At 40.1% G+C, this 21,393-nt stretch overlaps 1 protein-coding gene across 2 annotated transcripts in view; it reads right to left on the bottom strand.

Moving 5' to 3' along the window:
- Nucleotides 1-21,393, bottom strand: part of pde4a (phosphodiesterase 4A, cAMP-specific) — a 46,543-nt gene extending 25,150 nt beyond the window's left edge. For both annotated transcript variants that reach the window (XM_020610446.1, XM_020610447.1), the window contains exon 1: nucleotides 20,251-21,393. In XM_020610446.1, the coding sequence (XP_020466102.1) occupies nucleotides 20,251-20,546 (296 nt within the window). In that variant the 5' untranslated portion in view covers nucleotides 20,547-21,393. The remainder of the gene's footprint in view (nucleotides 1-20,250) is intronic.

Here is a 21,393-nt window from a genome sequence, read left to right as displayed (position 1 = left end):
TTTTGTTATGTGCCGTTCGCACCTGTCAGTGAGCGAACGAGAAAGAGGCGGACCCAGGTAGCCGACTTCGGTGCAAGCAGTGATTTATTATGTACAGTGATGATGAGAGTAACAATACACAGAGGGAAATAGTGCGTAGTCCTGTCGATGAGTAGTAGCCGGGTGTTTGACCAACAGCAGGAGGCGAGGAGATGGAGAGCTGGGCCGAGCTGCGTAGGCTGGGTCGCTCCTGGGCTGGTCGGCGGTGATGGTGGCTACTGAAGGTAGAGACAGAGAAATGAAGGCAATAGTGGAACAGATAGGCGACTGAGCATTGACCTGCCTGGGAGGGGAGAGTGGAGCCACGGTCCGGAGGAACAGTCAATGGGGGAACACAAAACAGTAGCTGGCTAGGGGATAAATACATACAAAACAACGAAAGAGCACGGAGAAAAAATGGCCTAGAGACGAGAACGAACTGGCAAGTGACTGAGGAGTGAAACCGGGTAATATAGTGAGCAACCTAATCAAGTGCAGCTGGTGATAATTGAGTGAGGAACAGGTGAACGTGATTAGTGTTAATGGGCAAAAGACAGTAGGAAAGGTGAGGGAGGCCAGAGCGGCCGAGCAAACCTGACAGATGTATACTTGTTGTTTGAGGGTTGATTATGGAGAGATGTTTTAATGACATGATGAAAGGAATTTGTTTACTTTTCTAGTTGGCTGACTAAAGAAATTTCAGGACATGAGAGTTTCATAGTTCAGACAAATGAGCTCAGGTGAACATTGCGCATACTACAGCATTATAATATGGTACAATCTTCACAGAGAATCAGTCGGGTTTGTCTTGTATTTATAGAGGCAAGGGAAATTCCTGACTTGCATAGCACATTATACAGAGGCTAAAATACAGGTTTGACAATGAAATGACAACTGAAAGCAATAATAGATTCTATTCAGTGTTTCAGATTTCTGTACATAACCACAAATATTTTGATTTGATTTGATTTATTCTTTCAAGCATATAAAACAGTTGATATAACAACACACATTTTTACACACAATCCAATATCAATTTGCTTATACCTAGTACATGCTTGAATGGAGTAGGAAGAAGTCAGACTTATCCAGTCCTACCCCATGTCATCATCTTACCATCATTGGTTTGCAAGCAGTAAATGATTCACTTCTACCCACACAAGTATTATACTAAAAAATTATAACAGTGTTAACATTCTTATATCACACAAGTAATATACTAAAGAATTATAACAGTGTTAACATTCTTATATCACACAAGTAATATACTAAAGAATTATAACAGTGTTAACATTCTTATATCACACAAGTAATATACTAAAGAATTATAACAGTGTTAACATTCTTATATCACACAAGTAATATACTAAAGAATTATAACAGTGTTAACATTCTTATATCACACAAGTAATATACTAAAGAATTATAACAGTGTTAACATTCTTATATCACACAAGTAATATACTAAAGAATTATAACAGTGTTAACATTCTTATATCACACAAGTAATATACTAAAGAATTATAACAGTGTTAACATTCTTATATCACACAAGTAATATACTAAAGAATTATAACAGTGTTAACATTCTTATATCACACAAGTAATATACTAAAGAATTATAACAGTGTTAACATTCTTATATCACACAAGTAATATACTAAAGAATTATAACAGTGTTAACATTCTTATATCACACAAGTAATATACTAAAGAATTATAACAGTGTTAACATTCTTATATCACACAAGTAATATACTAAAGAATTATAACAGTGTTAACATTCTTATATCACACAAGTAATATACTAAAGAATTATAACAGTGTTAACATTCTTATATCACACAAGTAATATACTAAAGAATTATAACAGTGTTAACATTCTTATATCACACAAGTAATATACTAAAGAATTATAACAGTGTTAACATTCTTATATCACACAAGTAATATACTAAAGAATTATAACAGTGTTAACATTCTTATATCACACAAGTAATATACTAAAGAATTATAACAGTGTTAACATTCTTATATCACACAAGTAATATACTAAAGAATTATAACAGTGTTAACATTCTTATATCACACAAGTAATATACTAAAGAATTATAACAGTGTTAACATTCTTATATCACACAAGTAATATACTAAAGAATTATAACAGTGTTAACATTCTTATATCACACAAGTAATATACTAAAGAATTATAACAGTGTTAACATTCTTATATCACACAAGTAATATACTAAAGAATTATAACAGTGTTAACATTCTTATATCACACAAGTAATATACTAAAGAATTATAACAGTGTTAACATTCTTATATCACACAAGTAATATACTAAAGAATTATAACAGTGTTAACATTCTTATATCACACAAGTAATATACTAAAGAATTATAACAGTGTTAACATTCTTATATCACACAAGTAATATACTAAAGAATTATAACAGTGTTAACATTCTTATATCACACAAGTAATATACTAAAGAATTATAACAGTGTTAACATTCTTATATCACACAAGTAATATACTAAAGAATTATAACAGTGTTAACATTCTTATATCACACAAGTAATATACTAAAGAATTATAACAGTGTTAACATTCTTATATCACACAAGTAATATACTAAAGAATTATAACAGTGTTAACATTCTTATATCACACAAGTAATATACTAAAGAATTATAACAGTGTTAACATTCTTATATCACACAAGTAATATACTAAAGAATTATAACAGTGTTAACATTCTTATATCACACAAGTAATATACTAAAGAATTATAACAGTGTTAACATTCTTATATCACACAAGTAATATACTAAAGAATTATAACAGTGTTAACATTCTTATATCACACAAGTAATATACTAAAGAATTATAACAGTGTTAACATTCTTATATCACACAAGTAATATACTAAAGAATTATAACAGTGTTAACATTCTTATATCACACAAGTAATATACTAAAGAATTATAACAGTGTTAACATTCTTATATCACACAAGTAATATACTAAAGAATTATAACAGTGTTAACATTCTTATATCACACAAGTAATATACTAAAGAATTATAACAGTGTTAACATTCTTATATCACACAAGTAATATACTAAAGAATTATAACAGTGTTAACATTCTTATATCACACAAGTAATATACTAAAGAATTATAACAGTGTTAACATTCTTATATCACACAAGTAATATACTAAAGAATTATAACAGTGTTAACATTCTTATATCACACAAGTAATATACTAAAGAATTATAACAGTGTTAACATTCTTATATCACACAAGTAATATACTAAAGAATTATAACAGTGTTAACATTCTTATATCACACAAGTAATATACTAAAGAATTATAACAGTGTTAACATTCTTATATCACACAAGTAATATACTAAAGAATTATAACAGTGTTAACATTCTTATATCACACAAGTAATATACTAAAGAATTATAACAGTGTTAACATTCTTATATCACACAAGTAATATACTAAAGAATTATAACAGTGTTAACATTCTTATATCACACAAGTAATATACTAAAGAATTATAACAGTGTTAACATTCTTATATCACACAAGTAATATACTAAAGAATTATAACAGTGTTAACATTCTTATATCACACAAGTAATATACTAAAGAATTATAACAGTGTTAACATTCTTATATCACACAAGTAATATACTAAAGAATTATAACAGTGTTAACATTCTTATATCACACAAGTAATATACTAAAGAATTATAACAGTGTTAACATTCTTATATCACACAAGTAATATACTAAAGAATAGTAATTTTCTTCCATCCAGTCATTAAATTTTTCTATGCTGGCTCCAGGTGCTCTATAAATACAGCTTATTACAATATTCTTCTTTTTTTCCAAAAGTAATATTTATTATTTTTAGTGTTTTAGTAGAATTTCTGGACTTTTCATGTGTGTTGTGCAAGTTGATAGTTGGAGAAAGAAAATCCACATTAGAACATACTGTATCATATTTTACCACATCACTCATTCCAAATCCAGTTTGTTTGTTTGTTTTTTTTGGAAATGGGATTAACCTCACTGTTCGGAAGAGAGACTGGACTTTTTAAATTGTGCCTACATTTAAAATTGTGCAGGTATGATGTGTCTATTTGATGCCGTCCATTTATGTTTTTATTTTATTTATTTATTTATCTATCTATTTATTTAGTTTTGCTTTTATTTTTTGTTGCAAGAAGAAAAAAGAGGAAAGACATTCAAACTTTGTGTAGCACAATGTGAATATATATTATGCACATACTGTAGCAAATAAGTGCACAAATGAGGTAACTTGTGTATAGTATTTGCTTTTCCCTCAGCTATTTTCTGCAAGAGTAACTAGCAATAAAAAAGCAGTGTTCCCACTTTCAGCAAGGAGCTTAAAGCCTGAGCACAGCAAAGAACACGGCGAAGATAATATGTCAAGATGTTTCCTTCTCTCCTCTCGCCTTCCACATTCAGTAGGTTAGCCTTTCATTCTCCCTGGTTTAGAGTAACTATCATTTGTTTATGGCTCATTGGGATTGGATGGTGGAGCTTGTCTTCGAAAGTCACTAATGAAAAGGCCTCATATACAGTCTGTTTGAACAGTGTCTTTCAAAGACAGGCTTTAGGAAAATGTCAAGAATTCTACTGTAATTCACATGACAAGTTACTATTGTAATCTCTGGAGAACTGATGAAGAGACAATTATTCTATCTTCTATTAAATACTGAGTCCCAGCTCAATAATAGCTGGTGAAACCTCTCAAAGTGGCTCATCCGCCACGTGGACACATAGACACACACATGGGGACACACACACTGGCAACAACACACCCCCCCGTTGCACTTAAGCACACACACACACATACACATGTATGCTGCTGAAGCTCTTTTGTTTTCACTACAACACACTACAAAAAGCCAAACAAGATGTAGGCACACATGCCCGTGCAGACACACACTCACACACACTGTACACAGGGTGATTATAAATCAGTCTGTGGGCAGCAGCTCTCTTGGTTTCATTATGTGAAAGCAGAGCCCTGGGAGTGTATCGCTGTGGACAATGATGAGCAGAGACTTCAGATGGAGGGGGATTCTGTGCCAGCTGAGTGATTCCTTCCTATGGGAGATAACGAACCGTTTCTGTCGGGAGGGAGAGGAGCACATTAAGGCCAAGTTCTCTCATGTAGTCCCGCTACGTCATGGGGGCTGTGAGATGCATGCCAGACACAAACATACTGAAATGTGTATGTTAACAACACATTTCTGACTGAAAGATGTCACTGACTTTGAAAATAAATCTCATTAAGTGGATGTGCAGCAGCTGCGTAACATCAAACTGGTGTTTTTGTTGAGAAATTCTCCTGTAAACACAGGTATTACTTAGTTTGGTTATTAAATTAGAGCTATGGGTCTTCCAAAGCAGAGTCCTTGTAGAATAAGCCAGGATAATTATGAAGCAGCCCTTAATTTTCTTTCATTTCTGCATACATATCTGCAACAAAAGAGGGAGCTTGATTTCATGTCATTATTACAGCGGGCTTCTAAGGGCTCTGAAGCCCTGAGTTAATGCAATGATTACTTTAATTAAACCAATAAGTCTGTATGAGAATGTAGGGGGAGATTTACATGTATCCCCTCCACTGACCCTCTCTTGCCATCGATTATTCATTAACAATCATCATGAGGAAGCCCCCGGCTGGGACATGCTGCTGCCACATCAGCGTTTTCCCAACAGTCCCGCTGGTGTCAACACTCCTCTCCCTCCATCACACCGTACATTACCATTAATCAGGCCTCTCTGAGGGGACAAGCCAACCCTCATTTATTTAAGCTAGATCTCTCCCCCACTCCCTTTACTTCATTCTCTCCAGTTCACTAAGTTAATGATTAACCTGCCTGAGTACATCACCCTTTCTCCCCACGACACACATGCACGCAGTCCATACTCGCAGCCTCAGCAGAGAATGACAGTTATTTCCTGCCTACGCTTCCTCCTCTGCCAAACAAGCACAGATGCTTATTTCCACGTGCAATTTCAACCCCCGCCCCTCTCCATCCTCCACTACACCCCCCACGAGCTGTGCCTCACTCAGGCATTTAGCACCTGGCTGATTGCTACCAGTGTGGGGTTGGTAGTGAGAGGAGTTGAATAGAAGAGGACTGGAGACTTGCAAATTGAGAAAGGGTGGTATTTTTATAGGCTGACCATATAATCACAGCTGTACTCTATTGCTGCAGATCAATCAAGCACATTAGGATTTTTTATTATGAAGCACTCTCAGGCAGGGGCTTGCTTTTAGGGGAACATCCCCGTAAGTGACACATCTCAAATGACATGTAACAAGCAGGCTTGCCATCTCCACTTGCCTCAGCTTGCCCCTTTGTGCTTTTCAGGCACTCACAAGGGAGAAGGACAGACAGTGCCATGCTTGAACCTGCTTCAATTTTAATGTCAATATTTCCAGAAGGATGCACAAGAAGCAGAAGCTCTTACGTGAAATGCTGGTGCCATGACATACGGCCAAAGACAGGGCATCTGGCCAGTGGAGCTCAACATAGCCAGGATGATAATAACATGAAAATATAGATGGAGGAGGCGAAAACAAGACAGGAATAAACAATTGGAAAAGGCTGTGAGAAGACTTCCAGTAGGACAGCGACAGGATGGCCAGTCGCCACACTGTAAAATTAGATCATTAGTATATATTTTATTAGATTTTTTAACCTTTATCAGTGACTCTGACTTTCCTCAGCCCTGTCCTTCGGACCCCCCACCCCACAACCATCAAGTTCTCACATGTGTGCTATGCTCAGATCACAGAGTTGGGGATTAAAGCAGATTATCCTGGCCACAGGGTCACTGACCTAATTCTGAGCGGCTGAACACATAGAGGCTGAGATCCCTTTTAGGAAGAACCCAGAGGTATTGGCAACAATCACACACCTGGCAAATGTCACAGGGAAGGGATTTGTTTTATGGGGTACACTGGACAGGATAATCATCCTTTATTCCGCACAGCAACAGGCCATGCACACTGTGAAAAACAGCCACTGCCAGCCCTTTTAATCTATTAATGCACTGTGCAAAACAAATTCCAACCAGACTGAGTGGTTCACATTAGACACAAAGCTCTTAGTGCAGTATTGTCTTTCACCTGAGGAATCTGGGCTCTGCTGTCCTGTGGATTATCTTACACACTCTGTATTCTTTGAAACCCACCAAAGGTATTTGTTACTTTACATCACCACCAGCTGATCTCTGAACTCCTGGAAACTCAGGAGTCTCTCCTTAGCTGGGGACGACTCATGTCCGTCACCTTCATGTCTCCTTCATGGATGGCTCGACTTTCAGTTCTGTTTAGTTACAACTTTGTCATGGCCTATCGGCACAACACACAGCTGATCTGTGTTAGAGTGTAAATGCAGCAACATAACTGAATCCTAAAGCAGTAGGACATCGCCATAGTCTTTGTCATGTGTGTCTAGTACACAATAAAGTTAAAGTAAAAAGTCAACATATTTAATATTTGGCTGCAAATCCTGTACAGTTATCACATTCAGACACTTGGTATCTTCCATGGGGATGCTCTGCCAAGCCTGTACTGCAGCATCGTCATTTCTTGCTTGTTTTGGGGCCTTTTTGCCTTCAGTCTGGTCTTCTGGAAGTGAAACACATGCTCAGTTGGACTAGGGTCAGATGACTGACTTGTCCAGTCAAGAATCTTTTTCTGATTTGCCATAAAAAAAAAACTCCTTGGTTTCCTTGTTTGTATGTTAATAGATCATGTTTCTGCTGTAGTGTCCTAAAATTTATGGATTTTGTGTGAAAAAGGATACAAGTGCTCACATAAAACACCCTCAAAGACCCTAGCTGAAAGCCAACATTTAAACCTCACAGTGACAGTCTTGGAGTAAAGCCAAAACAATGAGAGACCACTATTTTCTGGCTGCATTGTATTTCTGCATACTGTTGTGTGGTTGTCTGCTGCACTTTTGCAGCATGTATTAGAAACATGGGGTACCAAGGCCAGCGCAGCTTGACACAGTGGTTTATTATATCCTGATTCTTTGTTCCTGTTCTTGTGTCCCTCTTCCTGTGTGAGTGTATTTCTCATTCTCTATCCTTTATCATTGTGGCCACATGTAAAATGATTAATTGCAACTGAGTTGGGGCACACCCAGCACCAGCAGGATCTCATCCTTTTCCTGTTATTTCCCCCTCTCTTCACTTATAATCCTTCATGCTCCACGGAACTCCCTACCCTTTTATATGTAAATACCCCCTGCAACCCTGGAGGGTGTTTAATGTGAAAGGTAAGTGTTTAAGAATCATCACTCTCAACACCGAGCTCTTCTTATAACTACGGTTCTGATTCTCAAATAGCAGGGAAGGAACTAAAAGAGCTGTTTGTGTAATGAGCATTGTAGGTTCGTTTTACAGGAGTTCCACTGTACCCTATTTCTTCTCGTCTCTGCTGTTGTGGAGACTCAGGCTAGGCTAAACAGATGGATCAGCTGACACAGAGAACCATCCTAAGAGATGCCAGATGGAGATATGTGTTCAATTGGTGCACTGTTTAGTTTCTGCCACTCGCTTCCAGATAAATTAGGAGTGTAGAAACAAATTCCTCAACACAGACAGTAACAGTTCTGCAGCAGCGAGAGCAATTAGTGCACATTGCAGGGGACTGTATGAAATGTAGATATAGTCCAGGTAAGTCAAAGCCATAAACCTCCCTCCCCATGCTGGGCCCAGCCACCCTTTCACCTGGTCCACACAAGAAATAATATTTTTAGCACATCACCATATCTCTGAGTTGGAGTACATAACTCCCTCTCTGCAGGCTGGGGCTGCTGGGCCTCTTTTATTTTAATCCAGACTGGAGAGAGATGAAGAGAGAGAGAAAGAGAGAAGTGTGAGTCATCCAGAGCTACCTTTGTGTCACTGTGGCTCTGTTCCTCCTCTCCTTCTCACTATATTCCCTCCATCTTTTCCTCCATCTGTCTTTTGAGTCTGCCAATCTTGGCTAATGTAAGAGTCTATCTATCTATCTATCTATCTATCTATCTATCTATCTATCTATCTGTCTGTCTGTCTGTCTGTCTGTCTATCTCTCTATCATTGTGTATTTTCCTTATCTCCAAATCTGCATATCTATTCTGGAATTTCAAATCCTGTCATATTTAACCCAACTTAGAAACAAAATACAGACTAATAAGTAACCTTGGCATCCAATTCGTCACACACGGTCCCCATTACAAAGATGGTTGGCTGTGAATTACCCTGGAATGATAGATAATTACTGATATAACGTGCTAAAGCAAATCCTGGGCAGGATGCAGCTGAGTGAGAAAACGGACAAGGTTGATTTAAACACACACCGAAATGGTCCATTTAGCTTGATGCTTTGAATTGTCCTGTAATGCATTCATGGCATAGCTGAACACTGGTGAGTGCACCAGTGAATTGTTCATTTAACTGGGTGTCGTTTGAATTTAACCCCATGTTAGTGTCACAAATAGCAAATTTAAAAAGTAGTGCAGTAGAAAGCAAGCTTTGCCTGATAAATATGACTAAGAAAACCACTTCTGTTTTCTTTAAACCTGCTGATAATTGAGTTTTCCCCCCTATTTGCCATCTGAAACAAGCTGTTAACACAATACTGACTTATTATGACTTTTAAAGTTAATATGTAAACATGTTGCGTACTAGAGCAAGTGACGTTAACGGTGTTGTGCTAGCAATTGGATTTCAGACTGGAAAATCTGGAAAAACACAAACAAAGAGCTGGCGTGCTATCAACCTTCTCAGAGCTAAGGTAATCTGCACAGTCTGGTGATAAACATCTGTCAAACTAATCCTCTCACATCACATTGCTCTGTTGTTTTCATATAAAATACCAAATATAAATGCTTTACTGTAAATGACCGTGTTCTTGATACCATTTACTATGATACATATTATGACTTTTTATCGTTAAGGATTGCCCTGTAAACAAGACAAATACATCTTAATGTTTTATGTTTTGGTAAATTACATCCTGGGAGATAAAATATAGATTTCGCATGGACAATTAACAAAAATGAACACCAATTATAATTATAGCTGGGTTATAATAGGTGTTAACCAGGAGGATCATGTTAGTACTGCAAGAGAACAATAAGGGAAGTGGTGCGATTATCCTAGATAGCAGTTAGATATCATTAGTGAGGAGAAGGGAGGATTATCTGTGTCGTTTCATTTGTCCTAAAACTGCCTCAGGGCTTTTGCCTTGCAGTGGGCTGTGAATGCGACATGCCTGTCTGATGAGTCAAGCTGTCTGTCGCTTTCATTCACTGCCTTCTTATCCCTCATATTTTCCCCTTTTCACTGTAACATATAAGCACTGTAACTTCAGCCTTCAAAAAAGTTCTCCAATTCATATGTGCCTTTTCATTGACCGATAACGAATGTACATCTGATGAGCGTTACAGGTGCAAATGATGTTGATAATGTTATTATCCCTGCCAATCAGAAGTAAAGAAGGGGATGGATATCATATATATTTATCAGTACAGAACTGAATGAACCTGGGGAGCCAAGTGCTCCCTAACTGATGGCAAAAATTATGGAGGGAGAAGCTGTGATTGGGTAATGAGGCCTGAGTATCGTGATAGCAAAGGCAGTCAGAGTCTAGCAGACTGTTCCAAAATATCAGCGTTGGGCTGCGAGAACCAGCAGTATGTCTAAACAGAATGGATGTCTCCCACTCTGCATGTCCCCAGACACTTTCAGTCTCACAAAAGCATTCACACAAGCACATGCTTACACACAGACATTCAGCCACAATAGCTGTGCCAGTACGGCTCCGTGTCTGCCTTTCACTGATCAGGATTTTTAAAAAAGCGATGCACAAGCCTTGTGCAGCGTGGTTAACTATCACTTTTCCACTGGCAGCAACAGACGGGTTTCATGAATAGAATAGAAAATACAGGCAAATCAGGAAGCAGAGTGGGGAAATTCATGACATTTGTGATGCCTTACCATCATGATGAACACATCTTTAGGAGATGTGCCCTGGGGGATGCATAATAGGAACATTACACATGTACTCACACAAGTCTTTCACATTATCTCTCACACACACATTTACACACATGCAAACACACACTGACAAACTGATGCACAGCCAAATGTTTCTGCATGAACTGTGCACAGAAGCAGCCACAATGACTACTTTTCTTATACATATTGAAATATAGAACGCAAACTGAAAGCTCAATAAAACACTGAGAGCTGGGGCTGGTTTAAATTAATGTCATTATACTGAGAGCCTGAGGCTTCTCTCCCCCTATTTATAGAACCCAGAGAGAAAAGAGCGCTGGCCTTCATGTGCACAACAACACTGGCCTGTGCAACCATGGTGGGATTTGGCAAGGGACATGACCAGTTACAAACAGGCCTCGCATCAAATTTGATATGATAAAATACACAGCTGCCAGTGATCTATGAAGACAACTGCCCTCATTCTCTGTTCTCTAGGCCCATACATGCTCCTCATTTGACGCATTTACTGTGCCTTCTGTTCCTCTCCACTCTCTTTATCTTCACACCTTCTCCCTAATGTCGGCTTCCTTCATTCCACCTGCTGGATGCAAAGGAACGGGCTCAGAGGCAGCCTTCAATTAGAGCAGGCAACATCCATGTGCAGGGGAGCACCTGGTTCTTCTTCCTTTACCAGAACGTTTCACTAGCATTTTGGTATTCATACTGAGTATCACCACTAATCGCTTCTTGATCAAGGCGATTTTAGCTACTTCCAGTCTGTGACTAATGAAAACGTACATAGGGATTAATAGCAGTCCTCAGGGACATCCTGAAACTTTTGTTGGACACTACTGTGGACTGCACCAGAAATCTTTCAAGTCCTTCCTGAATGCCAAATGCCAACAAGAAAAATGAGAAACCCCTCACAACAAAAACCTCAATCCTCACAAGCAATCATACAATAACTCTCTTGATACACACACAGCAAAAATGAGACACAGTGTCAGTAATAAAGAGAGAGACAAAACCCAGACTAAGGCCTCACTGGTGTTAATTACTTTGCTTTGCTGTGGTTAAAATACACCTCCCAGGCTGTGTCAGCATCACTGGTAATCACATTCAGTCAGAGTTTAATGGAGGATGTCACTGAAAGACTGAAAGCGCAATCTTCAAAAACATCCAGATCTCCAACTGAAAGGTGGAGCATCAAATGGAAATACCTCTCAGAACCCTCAAGGCCATGCTTTTTCCCCTCTCTGCCCTCCAACAGCCTGAATGCTGGGTGTGAACATGGACACGACCTATAAGAGATCGGCTCACTGCTCTAACAAGACAGGTTATGCTCACACATTGACCTTGTCGAGGTCAGGAGCTGGAAAAGAGGCTGCTATTCAAACAAAGCAAACAGAAGCGTGCATCAGCCTGTATACCACACCTTCAGACAGCTACAAATCACAAGCTGCTTCATGCATTATGTGAAATTCTCAAGTGTTCCCACAAACCTTGTTGTAGCTGCACATATTGTCAGTTATTTTTTTATATATATACTCCTCACACTATCACATCTGTTTTATTTTGGTGGGTTTCTGAATCATTTTGTTTCAGTGGCAATAAAAAAAATCCTGACTTCAACAGGAAGCATCACATGCAATGTGCACAAGCTTGAGCCAGCATCTGTGTAAAAGCACCCTATAATGTGCACACACGTACCGTGCACTTAACATGTCATACATTAACATATGCCTGCACTGTCAAATATATTTCAAAGCTGATGATAAAATTATGATGAAAATGTTATAACAAACAAGTAAAAACGTCCTGTTTGCTACACACAAGCATTTTGTTTGTTTCTGAGCTGAGCAGTTAGTACAACAATACAAATCTTTTTATACATTGTTCCATCAGTAATGATAATATAATATAATATGAGGGGTTTAGTGGTATAAGTGTTATGTGCCGTTCGCACCTGTCAGTGAGCGAACGAGAAAGAGGCGGACCCAGGTAGCCGACTTCGATGCAAGCAGTGATTTATTATGTACAGTGATGATGAGAGTAAAAATAATGCACAGAGGGAAATAGTGCGTAGTCCTGTCGATGAGTAGTAACCGGGTGTTGAACAACAGCAGGAGGTGAGGTGAGGTGAGGAGATGGAGAGCTGGGCTGAGCTGCGTAGGCTGGGTCACTCCTGGGCTGGTCGGAGGTGATGGTGGCTACTGAAGGTAGAGACAGAGAGATGAAGGCAATAGTGGAACAGATAGGTGACTGAGCATTGACCTGCCTGGGAGGGGAGAGTGGAGCCACGGTCCGGAGGAACAGTCCATGGGGGGAACACAAAACAGTAGCTGGCTAGGGGATAAATACATACAAAAAACGAAAGAGCACGAAGAAAAAATGGCCTAGAGACTAGAACGAACTGGCAAGTGACTGAGGAGTGAAACCGGGTAATATAGTGAGCAACCTAATCAAGTGCAGCTGGTGATAAGGGAGTGAGGAACAGGTGAACGTGATTAGTGTAAATGGGCAAGAGACAGTAGGAAAGGTGAGGGAGGCCAGAGCGGCCGAGCAAACCTGACAATAAGGTTCACAGGAACCATTTATTCATATTAAAATCTTTTTCTTTTCATTATTTGAGTACATTTTATTGGCAATGATTCATGTAATTGTACCTGGATAACATTTTGATTGCAGAGCTTTTGCTTTTAATGTGTTTTTTATTTTGTGATATTGCTAGTTTTCTCTAAGTAAAGTAAGCTGTAAGTAAAGTAATACAGGGTTTTTATCTGACGACAACCCAAATGACATTGGATATTTAGCAGGCACTCATGCTGTTAATATTTAGCAGCTGAATATTATTGGCTGTTGTTTGCAGCATTTTTCCAGTCAAGCTCACACAGCCATGGATCTGAGTCACTGACAAACCATTTTCTGCTGGAGAATGATTTACTGTGTATCTGTGGACCGCTGTCATTTCACACAATAATATATAGGCAGCATATGTGATAATGACTGTGAACAAAATAAAACTGAAGATCTGAGTAAAGTCTTGGCCTATTTGCTGAGCCTGGACCACGGCATGCAGTAAGGAATCTGGTAAGGAAGTGGTGAGAAACGATTACAGTAATGCCATCTATCCTTTAAATGGGACTGACGCTCTCTCATAATCAGGAGATTCTACCAGCAATTATGGGCAAGAACTATGTCCCAGGGCAGGAAGTCAGGAAGTGATACCTCAGGTTAGACAATGACATGAGCAGGCAGCTGAACAAGCACACAGTCTTCATGTGAGTTTGTCTGTGTCAGGTGTGGTCGCCAGGTGTGCTCCTTCATCCTTTTCAGCTCTGATTTGTTGTGAGTGCTTGATTTGAACTAGACTCTTTCTGCACTCCCTTGACATGCCTTGCATTAGTCTGACATGGCGCTCTGCTCGACAGGTGTATGCTATTTGTTCTTTCTGCTTCACTGCATGTGTGCGTGTGTATGGGGGTGTGCCACACTGACATACAGCTGACAGAGGGTTTGTCAGTCTCAGTCCTTCAGACAGATGTGCATTAAGACAACAGCCTAAAGCACATTTCAGTGCAGTCATCCCCTCAGAGGCGCCACAACATCACAGACCGCTGGCTGTTTCTGAATTATGGTGGTCCGTCTCACCCACTAGGGTGCAACATGGACACAACATCCTTCTTCACACATCTATCCGAGAATGAGCAGCACATTGCAGTTTTCTCTCACGCAGAACTGTTTTCTGAGAGGTGAAAAACTACCACTTATATTGAAAACGAACATGCCACACTGTTTGGTATTTGAATTCTCTGGAGTCTCGGCAATAAAGACCTTTTTCTTGGTATGAAGTGGGTGACTTGATTACACTAAAAAGGTGTTTCCTTTTAGTTCATCTTATGGTCTTACAGGATAAATCACTATTTCTACAACTAAAAAGGTTGATTTTTGTGGTAGAAGGGAAATAAATCCAAGGGAGGGTTTATTCTGAATGCATACAGGGTCACTTTTAGCATGTATTTCACCTCACAACATAATTATTAGCTGTTTTTTCCTTCCAACTCTTTGATGTGTAGGTCTGTTTGAACTCCTGCTTAATGGCGGTTGATGCCAGCCATATGATGAAGGTGTTTGTATCTGCTCTGCCCTGGAAGTCTGTGATTTTTCAAGAAACAGCTAGAGCATGAAGAATAAAATATTACATCATAGAATACCTTCAAGAAGAGGGATATAGGAAGAGATGAAGCACACACACACTCTCAGTGGTGGGCATTTCAATCCACCAGTGGGAACATGAAGGTCTGAGATTCAGACATGGCTTCAAGGGGGGGAAAGAATCTGCACACAGCTGAAATCTCAACAGACAAGATGGGAACTGTGGGATGAAATGATAGATTTATGATAGAGAAGCTGTGAGCTTAATGCCATTGTAAGCAAGAACAAGGCTATCAGAGAGAATCTCAGCAGCTTCAGGGGAGTCAGTGAGATGGGCCACACAATAAAGAGACAAAGCGGAGAACAAAAATAGAGATGGAATCAATAGTTGCCATTTACACTGGGGGTGAAATGAAGCGCTGAGAGGATAGAGGATCAAAAAGAAAGAAATGCTGCAATCAAAGAATGTAATTATTAGAGACAAAGAAGTGATTCAAACAATATTATTAGATAAGGAGAGAAGGCTTATCACTATCACAATGGACATCTTAAGAGAGGCAGAGGAAACTGTCACATAATAAACTGGGGCAAAAAGTTCCATGAAGGTGATTTAATCGACGTGAACATGATTTGAAAGGACCATGAGGACTGGATCTTGTTAACAGACAAGATGTGTGCACACTAGCTACATCACACAAGGAGATATTTGTGGGTAACAGGTGGACTTGTTGTGCAACTTGAATTTTTGATGCCGTGGCTGTTGCCTCTTGCTGGGATCCTTGCCCATCCACACTTGTTAAAAACAAAAAAGACAAATGACTAGTGTATCACCACTTTAAGTGGATGCAGTGTGAAATTAATTAAAATGCAAAGATGCCAAAGTTTTCCAGTCACAATGCAAACTGACTGTTCTAAATATGGTTACTGATGGCCTAAGTACATATGTGAGGAGCCTGAGAGCCTCCAGTAAGACAAACTGATGAGCAGAGAATAAAAACATAGAAGGACCTTGGATAAGAGCTCTATACATTTCCTTTGAGCAAACACCTTGTTTGGTGTCATTTAAAAAAAACAATCCAAGGAGGGATTTTACCTGAGCTCTTTGAAATCTGCCTGAGCCAACCAAAAGTGAGCGTCGCTCCACTACATAAACTGCCGCCAGATACTAATTAGCACCGAGGGTAGTGAGAAATCATAATGTATTCACAGAAGAGCACAATCTGTAGCTTTAACAGATGGCTCCACTATACAAATGAGATAAAAGGTCTATTACTTAGTGCTATTAAAACACATTTGTTGGGATAATTCCTCAATAGTCTCGGTATGAGACTTTTTGTTTCTAGAGTGTAGAAAAGTAAATATTTGATCAACAACAAAACAAAGCTGTTGTGGTAATTAACTGGAGCTGTACCTCATTATGAACAAAATTATTATGGCAGCCATCCAGTCAGGCAGGCACAAGAGCAGCTCCAGCCTACAAATCAGTCCTGGACCCAGCTTGGGGGAAAAGGTGCAAAGAATGCATGAAGAGGCAGGTGAGGGAAGGAGGCATCGGTTAGAAACTGTTGCAGAGGACTGAGGAGGACACCAGCTCTGTTCTGTGATTAAAGTATTGGCAGGCTTCAGTTCTTCAGCAGAGGTACATTAATATTCCTTTGTCACCTTGTAAACACTCAAGTCATAATGTCTATCCAGTGGGCTCTGTTACAAACTGATCAGTTATACTGCCAAGCACATCAAGTGCCTGTAGGCTTTGCCTTTTTTTGGGTAAATGAAATTTATTCTACAAATGTACAAAACAAGTAACCATAACAACAAATATGCGGGAAGTGACACTCGTTCGGTGTCAGTCACTCATTCTCAAGTTGGAACTTGTCAGAATGCACTGGGCATGGGACCTGATGACTGATACGCTCATCTTAGCATCTTCTGACAAAGGAACTGACAAGATGGTCGAACAAAAGACACCAGTGGTGGGAAGAGGAGGCAGACTGACATAGACTGGGGAGAAGCTGATTGCCACTAAGACTGCCATTTTGTGGGATACAACACAGAGACAAAAACAGTGAAAACAATGACTGACAATGATTCCTTCAAACACTTATGCAAAACAACACCCAGAATCCTTCTTGTATGTCACCTATCCCTTTCCTGGTGACTGTTCTTCATTTTCAAAAACGAGGCTATCAATTACATTAACATGGTGCAATCTGTTTTCCCCTGAACCTTATCTGAAGCAATTCCAGCAGCAGCTCTTAGGCTAATTGATCTTTTAAACCGCCAGATTAGTTCTTGACACCTTAGTGATTGAACGGTCTGCTTCCTTGAGACACCAAGTTCATCTGCTGGGCCAATTGGTGCCCTAACAATCAAAGACCAATTACTTTTTCCAGTCTCCCACGACAAAGTCACTTCATGTTTCTTGCCTACTAAATGTGATGTTACAAGATTTGCCATTTCAATAGCAAGAATGTGTGTGTGCCTAGTCTTATATGTTTACATTTTATCTCAAATTCACAGCAGAGAATCAGCACGAGAATAATGAGCTTCAGTTTTCGCTCAAAACTGTCAGTGAGCAATGTTTACTGAGTAACTCTCAAGAACACTGTCAGTAATCAAGATTTAGGGCCCAATTTTAAGTTTGTTCCTGTCTTTCTCCCTATCTGAGGGTTTAGAAAAATGATATTTCTGGGCACTGAGTGCACATTACAAGTCATCAGAGCAGTAATGACAGCGGATGTGGAGCTGCCTTCCATAGGCTGGACTCAATGCAAGTTAGCCTTGAGCTAAAGACACAGAGCTGCTGGATCCACCCAGATGTTCATAAATCCAGTGAGGAGAAAAGACATGCAGCTCGAAGCCTCTGCTCTTCAGACAGAAGCCAAAAAAAGTGAATAAACATTTGCACAAATATGTGAAAAGAATGAAAATAATATCAACACAACAGAATTCCCTCAGGCACCCCATTGATATGAAAACAGATAAAACAAGGCATATTGCAGTCTATGCAGGCTACAGGTCAGATACTAACCTGTGCACATTCATAAATACCTCCAAACACAAGCACACGCACCCACACAATACAGTGTGCATGCAACATTTCACCACTATTCATAACACACAGCATTTATCTACCAGCATCCATTCCTTCTTGCACCCTCCATCCTGACCAGTGTGTATCACGAACACTAGCAGATCATACACATCACCTCACAAATGTGCTAAGACACACACACACACACACACACACACACACACACACACACACACACACACACACACACACGCACACACACACACACCTACACACACACAGTTGGAGCCAGCCAGAACTGAAACTGTAGGAATCAAATTCTCTCTCTCTCTCTCTCTCTCTCTCTCTCTCTCTCTCTCTACACCCTCTTATGGTTTGCCGCCCACAGAAGGAGAAGGGCAGGCAGAGTCAAACCCAATGCACTCAAGATTGAACTGCCTCAGAGCGTGTCCTGGGGACTAAAATACAAATCAGCCCTTCCTCCAGTCAGCTGGAGCTGGCCCCTCTCCCAGGGGCCTGCCGGGAAGTCTGTCTATGGCACTGAAATATTAACAACAAGAGCAAGAAAAAAAGCAGAACTTCAACAGTCCTCTCAGGGCCCACCACTCTCAAAGCGATGTGTTATTAGTCTAATAATCCCCCGGCTTCATTTTTTTTGGGGGGTAAAAGCACGTTTGGGCTTCATGAGTGACTAGGAGAGGGTGGGGGGGGACAATAACGGAGTCAGAAACAGTTCAAAATATAGACAAAATGTTTCACTTGCAAGAAAATCCGGGGGAGTTGGTGTCACACAACAGTCACAGGGGAAGTGGTGGTCACAGGTATGGCCTTAATTTTCTTTTTTTTTTGACATTTTCACACCCCCTTTAAGTAAGTGAAATAACACAAATGAGTCACATAAACCCATGTTGGACAGGCTGTAAATTCTTGAATGTTCTCTTAAATGTGTCCTGTTTTATGGAAAATCAGCTTTATAACAATAAAAAAAACATCTTTATGCTGCATTCAGTGCCGTTTTTAGAAGATAAATGGAGCAATTGTTGTGTAAGGACAAAGTAATCCTATCAACGTGTATCATTCCATGGCTCACTTAATGAAATGCCTTTAATTGAATCTGCTTGATTACCATGCATCTTGTAATTTCATTTAAGTGCTGGTAGAGTTGTTAGTTTGTGGAGTTTAAGTATGATATAATTATGTTGTGTTCATCTCGGGTGTTGGAGATGTGTCATATCTGATCAGAGAGCAGCCCTGGTGTGGCAATTAGATGCTATCTGAAACCATCTGTGTGACAGTTCTGTGACACAAGTCCAAATGCCAGTGTATAACTTAGACCATGGGGAGAGCATTTGTTCATTTCAACCCCCTCCTCATTCACCTCCTTTAGAGGGTCAGAGGTCAGAATCATCTAATCTTGGAGTTAGACTGCCTTGCAAAGGGACACTACAGCAGGGAGCGTCCTTGTATGAGACGTTTAACTGTTGGCCTTTCGCCCGCTGGGCCCCAAACACGCTCTGCAAACAGCTAATAAAGGTCTGGACAGGAGTGCACATGGTGGCAATATCGCAGTCCTGGATGCAAGAACGCACACACTCGACCTTTGGTGCCATTAAAACGACTGTGCCTCGTGTCTCTTGCCAAGCTATATGTAGCCTAACATGTGGACACTCTTAAAATGTTACAGGTATTTACAGATGCTGCTCTTGCGTTTTGAGTGGGCGGACTGGTTTGCCTTCATACCCATCTGACACAGTCTATCCAAAGACGCATAACGCATAAGCACCGAAAACCCACGCGTCCCACCTCCCGACAGAAAACGCTTCATAGCAGTTAACCCTTAAGGCACACTGCGTTATTACGCACTCATTAAAATGCATCCCCCTCCTCCCTTCTCGTTTACGCATATGCCTTGTGGGCTGGCATGGGCTATTATTGTGATGTTTGGAATGCACACCCCTCTCTCGCCTACCGTTTATTCCCGGCACTATTTCCGATGGATGTGTTTGTGGTCCCGTGGAAAGAGGATGGCCAAGACATCCGAGACTTTTTCAGTCCTGGTCGGTCGCTCGTATCCACGGCGTCGGAGCGCTCCATGTGCCGCTGGTGATGCCTATCGGTGTCGGAGTACCCCCGGTGTTTGATTTTGATCGGGGTGCGTGGTTGCCTCCAAAGATGCTGCGGAGGCTTCAGAGTCGCCTGTCCTTCCCGGTGAACCGGGAGCGACAGGGACAGGCTTTTCTTCGAGCACGGTGGTGGTTCCATCATAGTGCAAAAAAATTGAAAATCCCTTTTTAAAAACTTATTGGTTAAATAATATGGCTGTAGTCGTTTATTTCAAGCACAAAACAATGTCCACATTTCCCATTTGATCTCTGAGCGAACAAATCAAAGTGGCCAAGTCCAGTACAGCCCAGATCTGAATCTTGTTTTCTGAATACCATCAAGAACTGTCACAGTGGTCTGACAAGTCATCCGAAAATCAATAATCTCATTGTTTTATTGGTGATCGGGTTTAATTTAGCCCAGAATCTCTGCTCTGCCGTTATCCTCACCAGCCCTGGATTTTGGTGATGAGACACCGTTCCTGCTGCTTCTCCTGAAGTTTGACGCCTCGTCGCCCATGGCGCACAACCGGATGGCTGTGTTTATTTTAGGGAATTTATTGCTTTTTATCAGCCACTTATTGCAGAGACGCACAGATCGCCGGCGCCGGCTTTTCTCTGTGTTTGCGGTGTGGTATTATTGCTGCCCGTGTGTCTTCCAACTGAGCTGAAATCTCCAAGCACTGTCCATTAAAGTACTATTTATCTATCACGGTTCATGTAGAGTTACGACATCTCTGTGCGCACATACACCTCAGAAGTATCCAGTAATTCTCCCATGTACTGTAGATGCGATCCAGTAATCTGGTAAACTGGGCTCAGTTACCACCCTCTTCAGTAAATCATGTTGCTTCAGAGAAAGGTCCAAAAATCACATGCGATCTTTTTACTGTCCAGTCTCTCTTCTTCAGGTGTTGTTTTGTCAGAATGCATCATAAAAGGACACAAATTGATAATTGTGAATGTCCAGACACCCTGTTCAGTGAGGGCCATTATCTTTCCATCCTCAT

This window comes from Monopterus albus, unplaced genomic scaffold (genome assembly GCF_001952655.1).
Source record: "Monopterus albus unplaced genomic scaffold, M_albus_1.0 scaffold105.1, whole genome shotgun sequence".
In the NCBI taxonomy this organism is placed as follows: domain Eukaryota; kingdom Metazoa; phylum Chordata; class Actinopteri; order Synbranchiformes; family Synbranchidae; genus Monopterus; species Monopterus albus.
The sequence above is the reverse complement of the archived record's forward strand: the minus strand, read 5'-3'. Positions and strand labels throughout refer to the sequence as shown.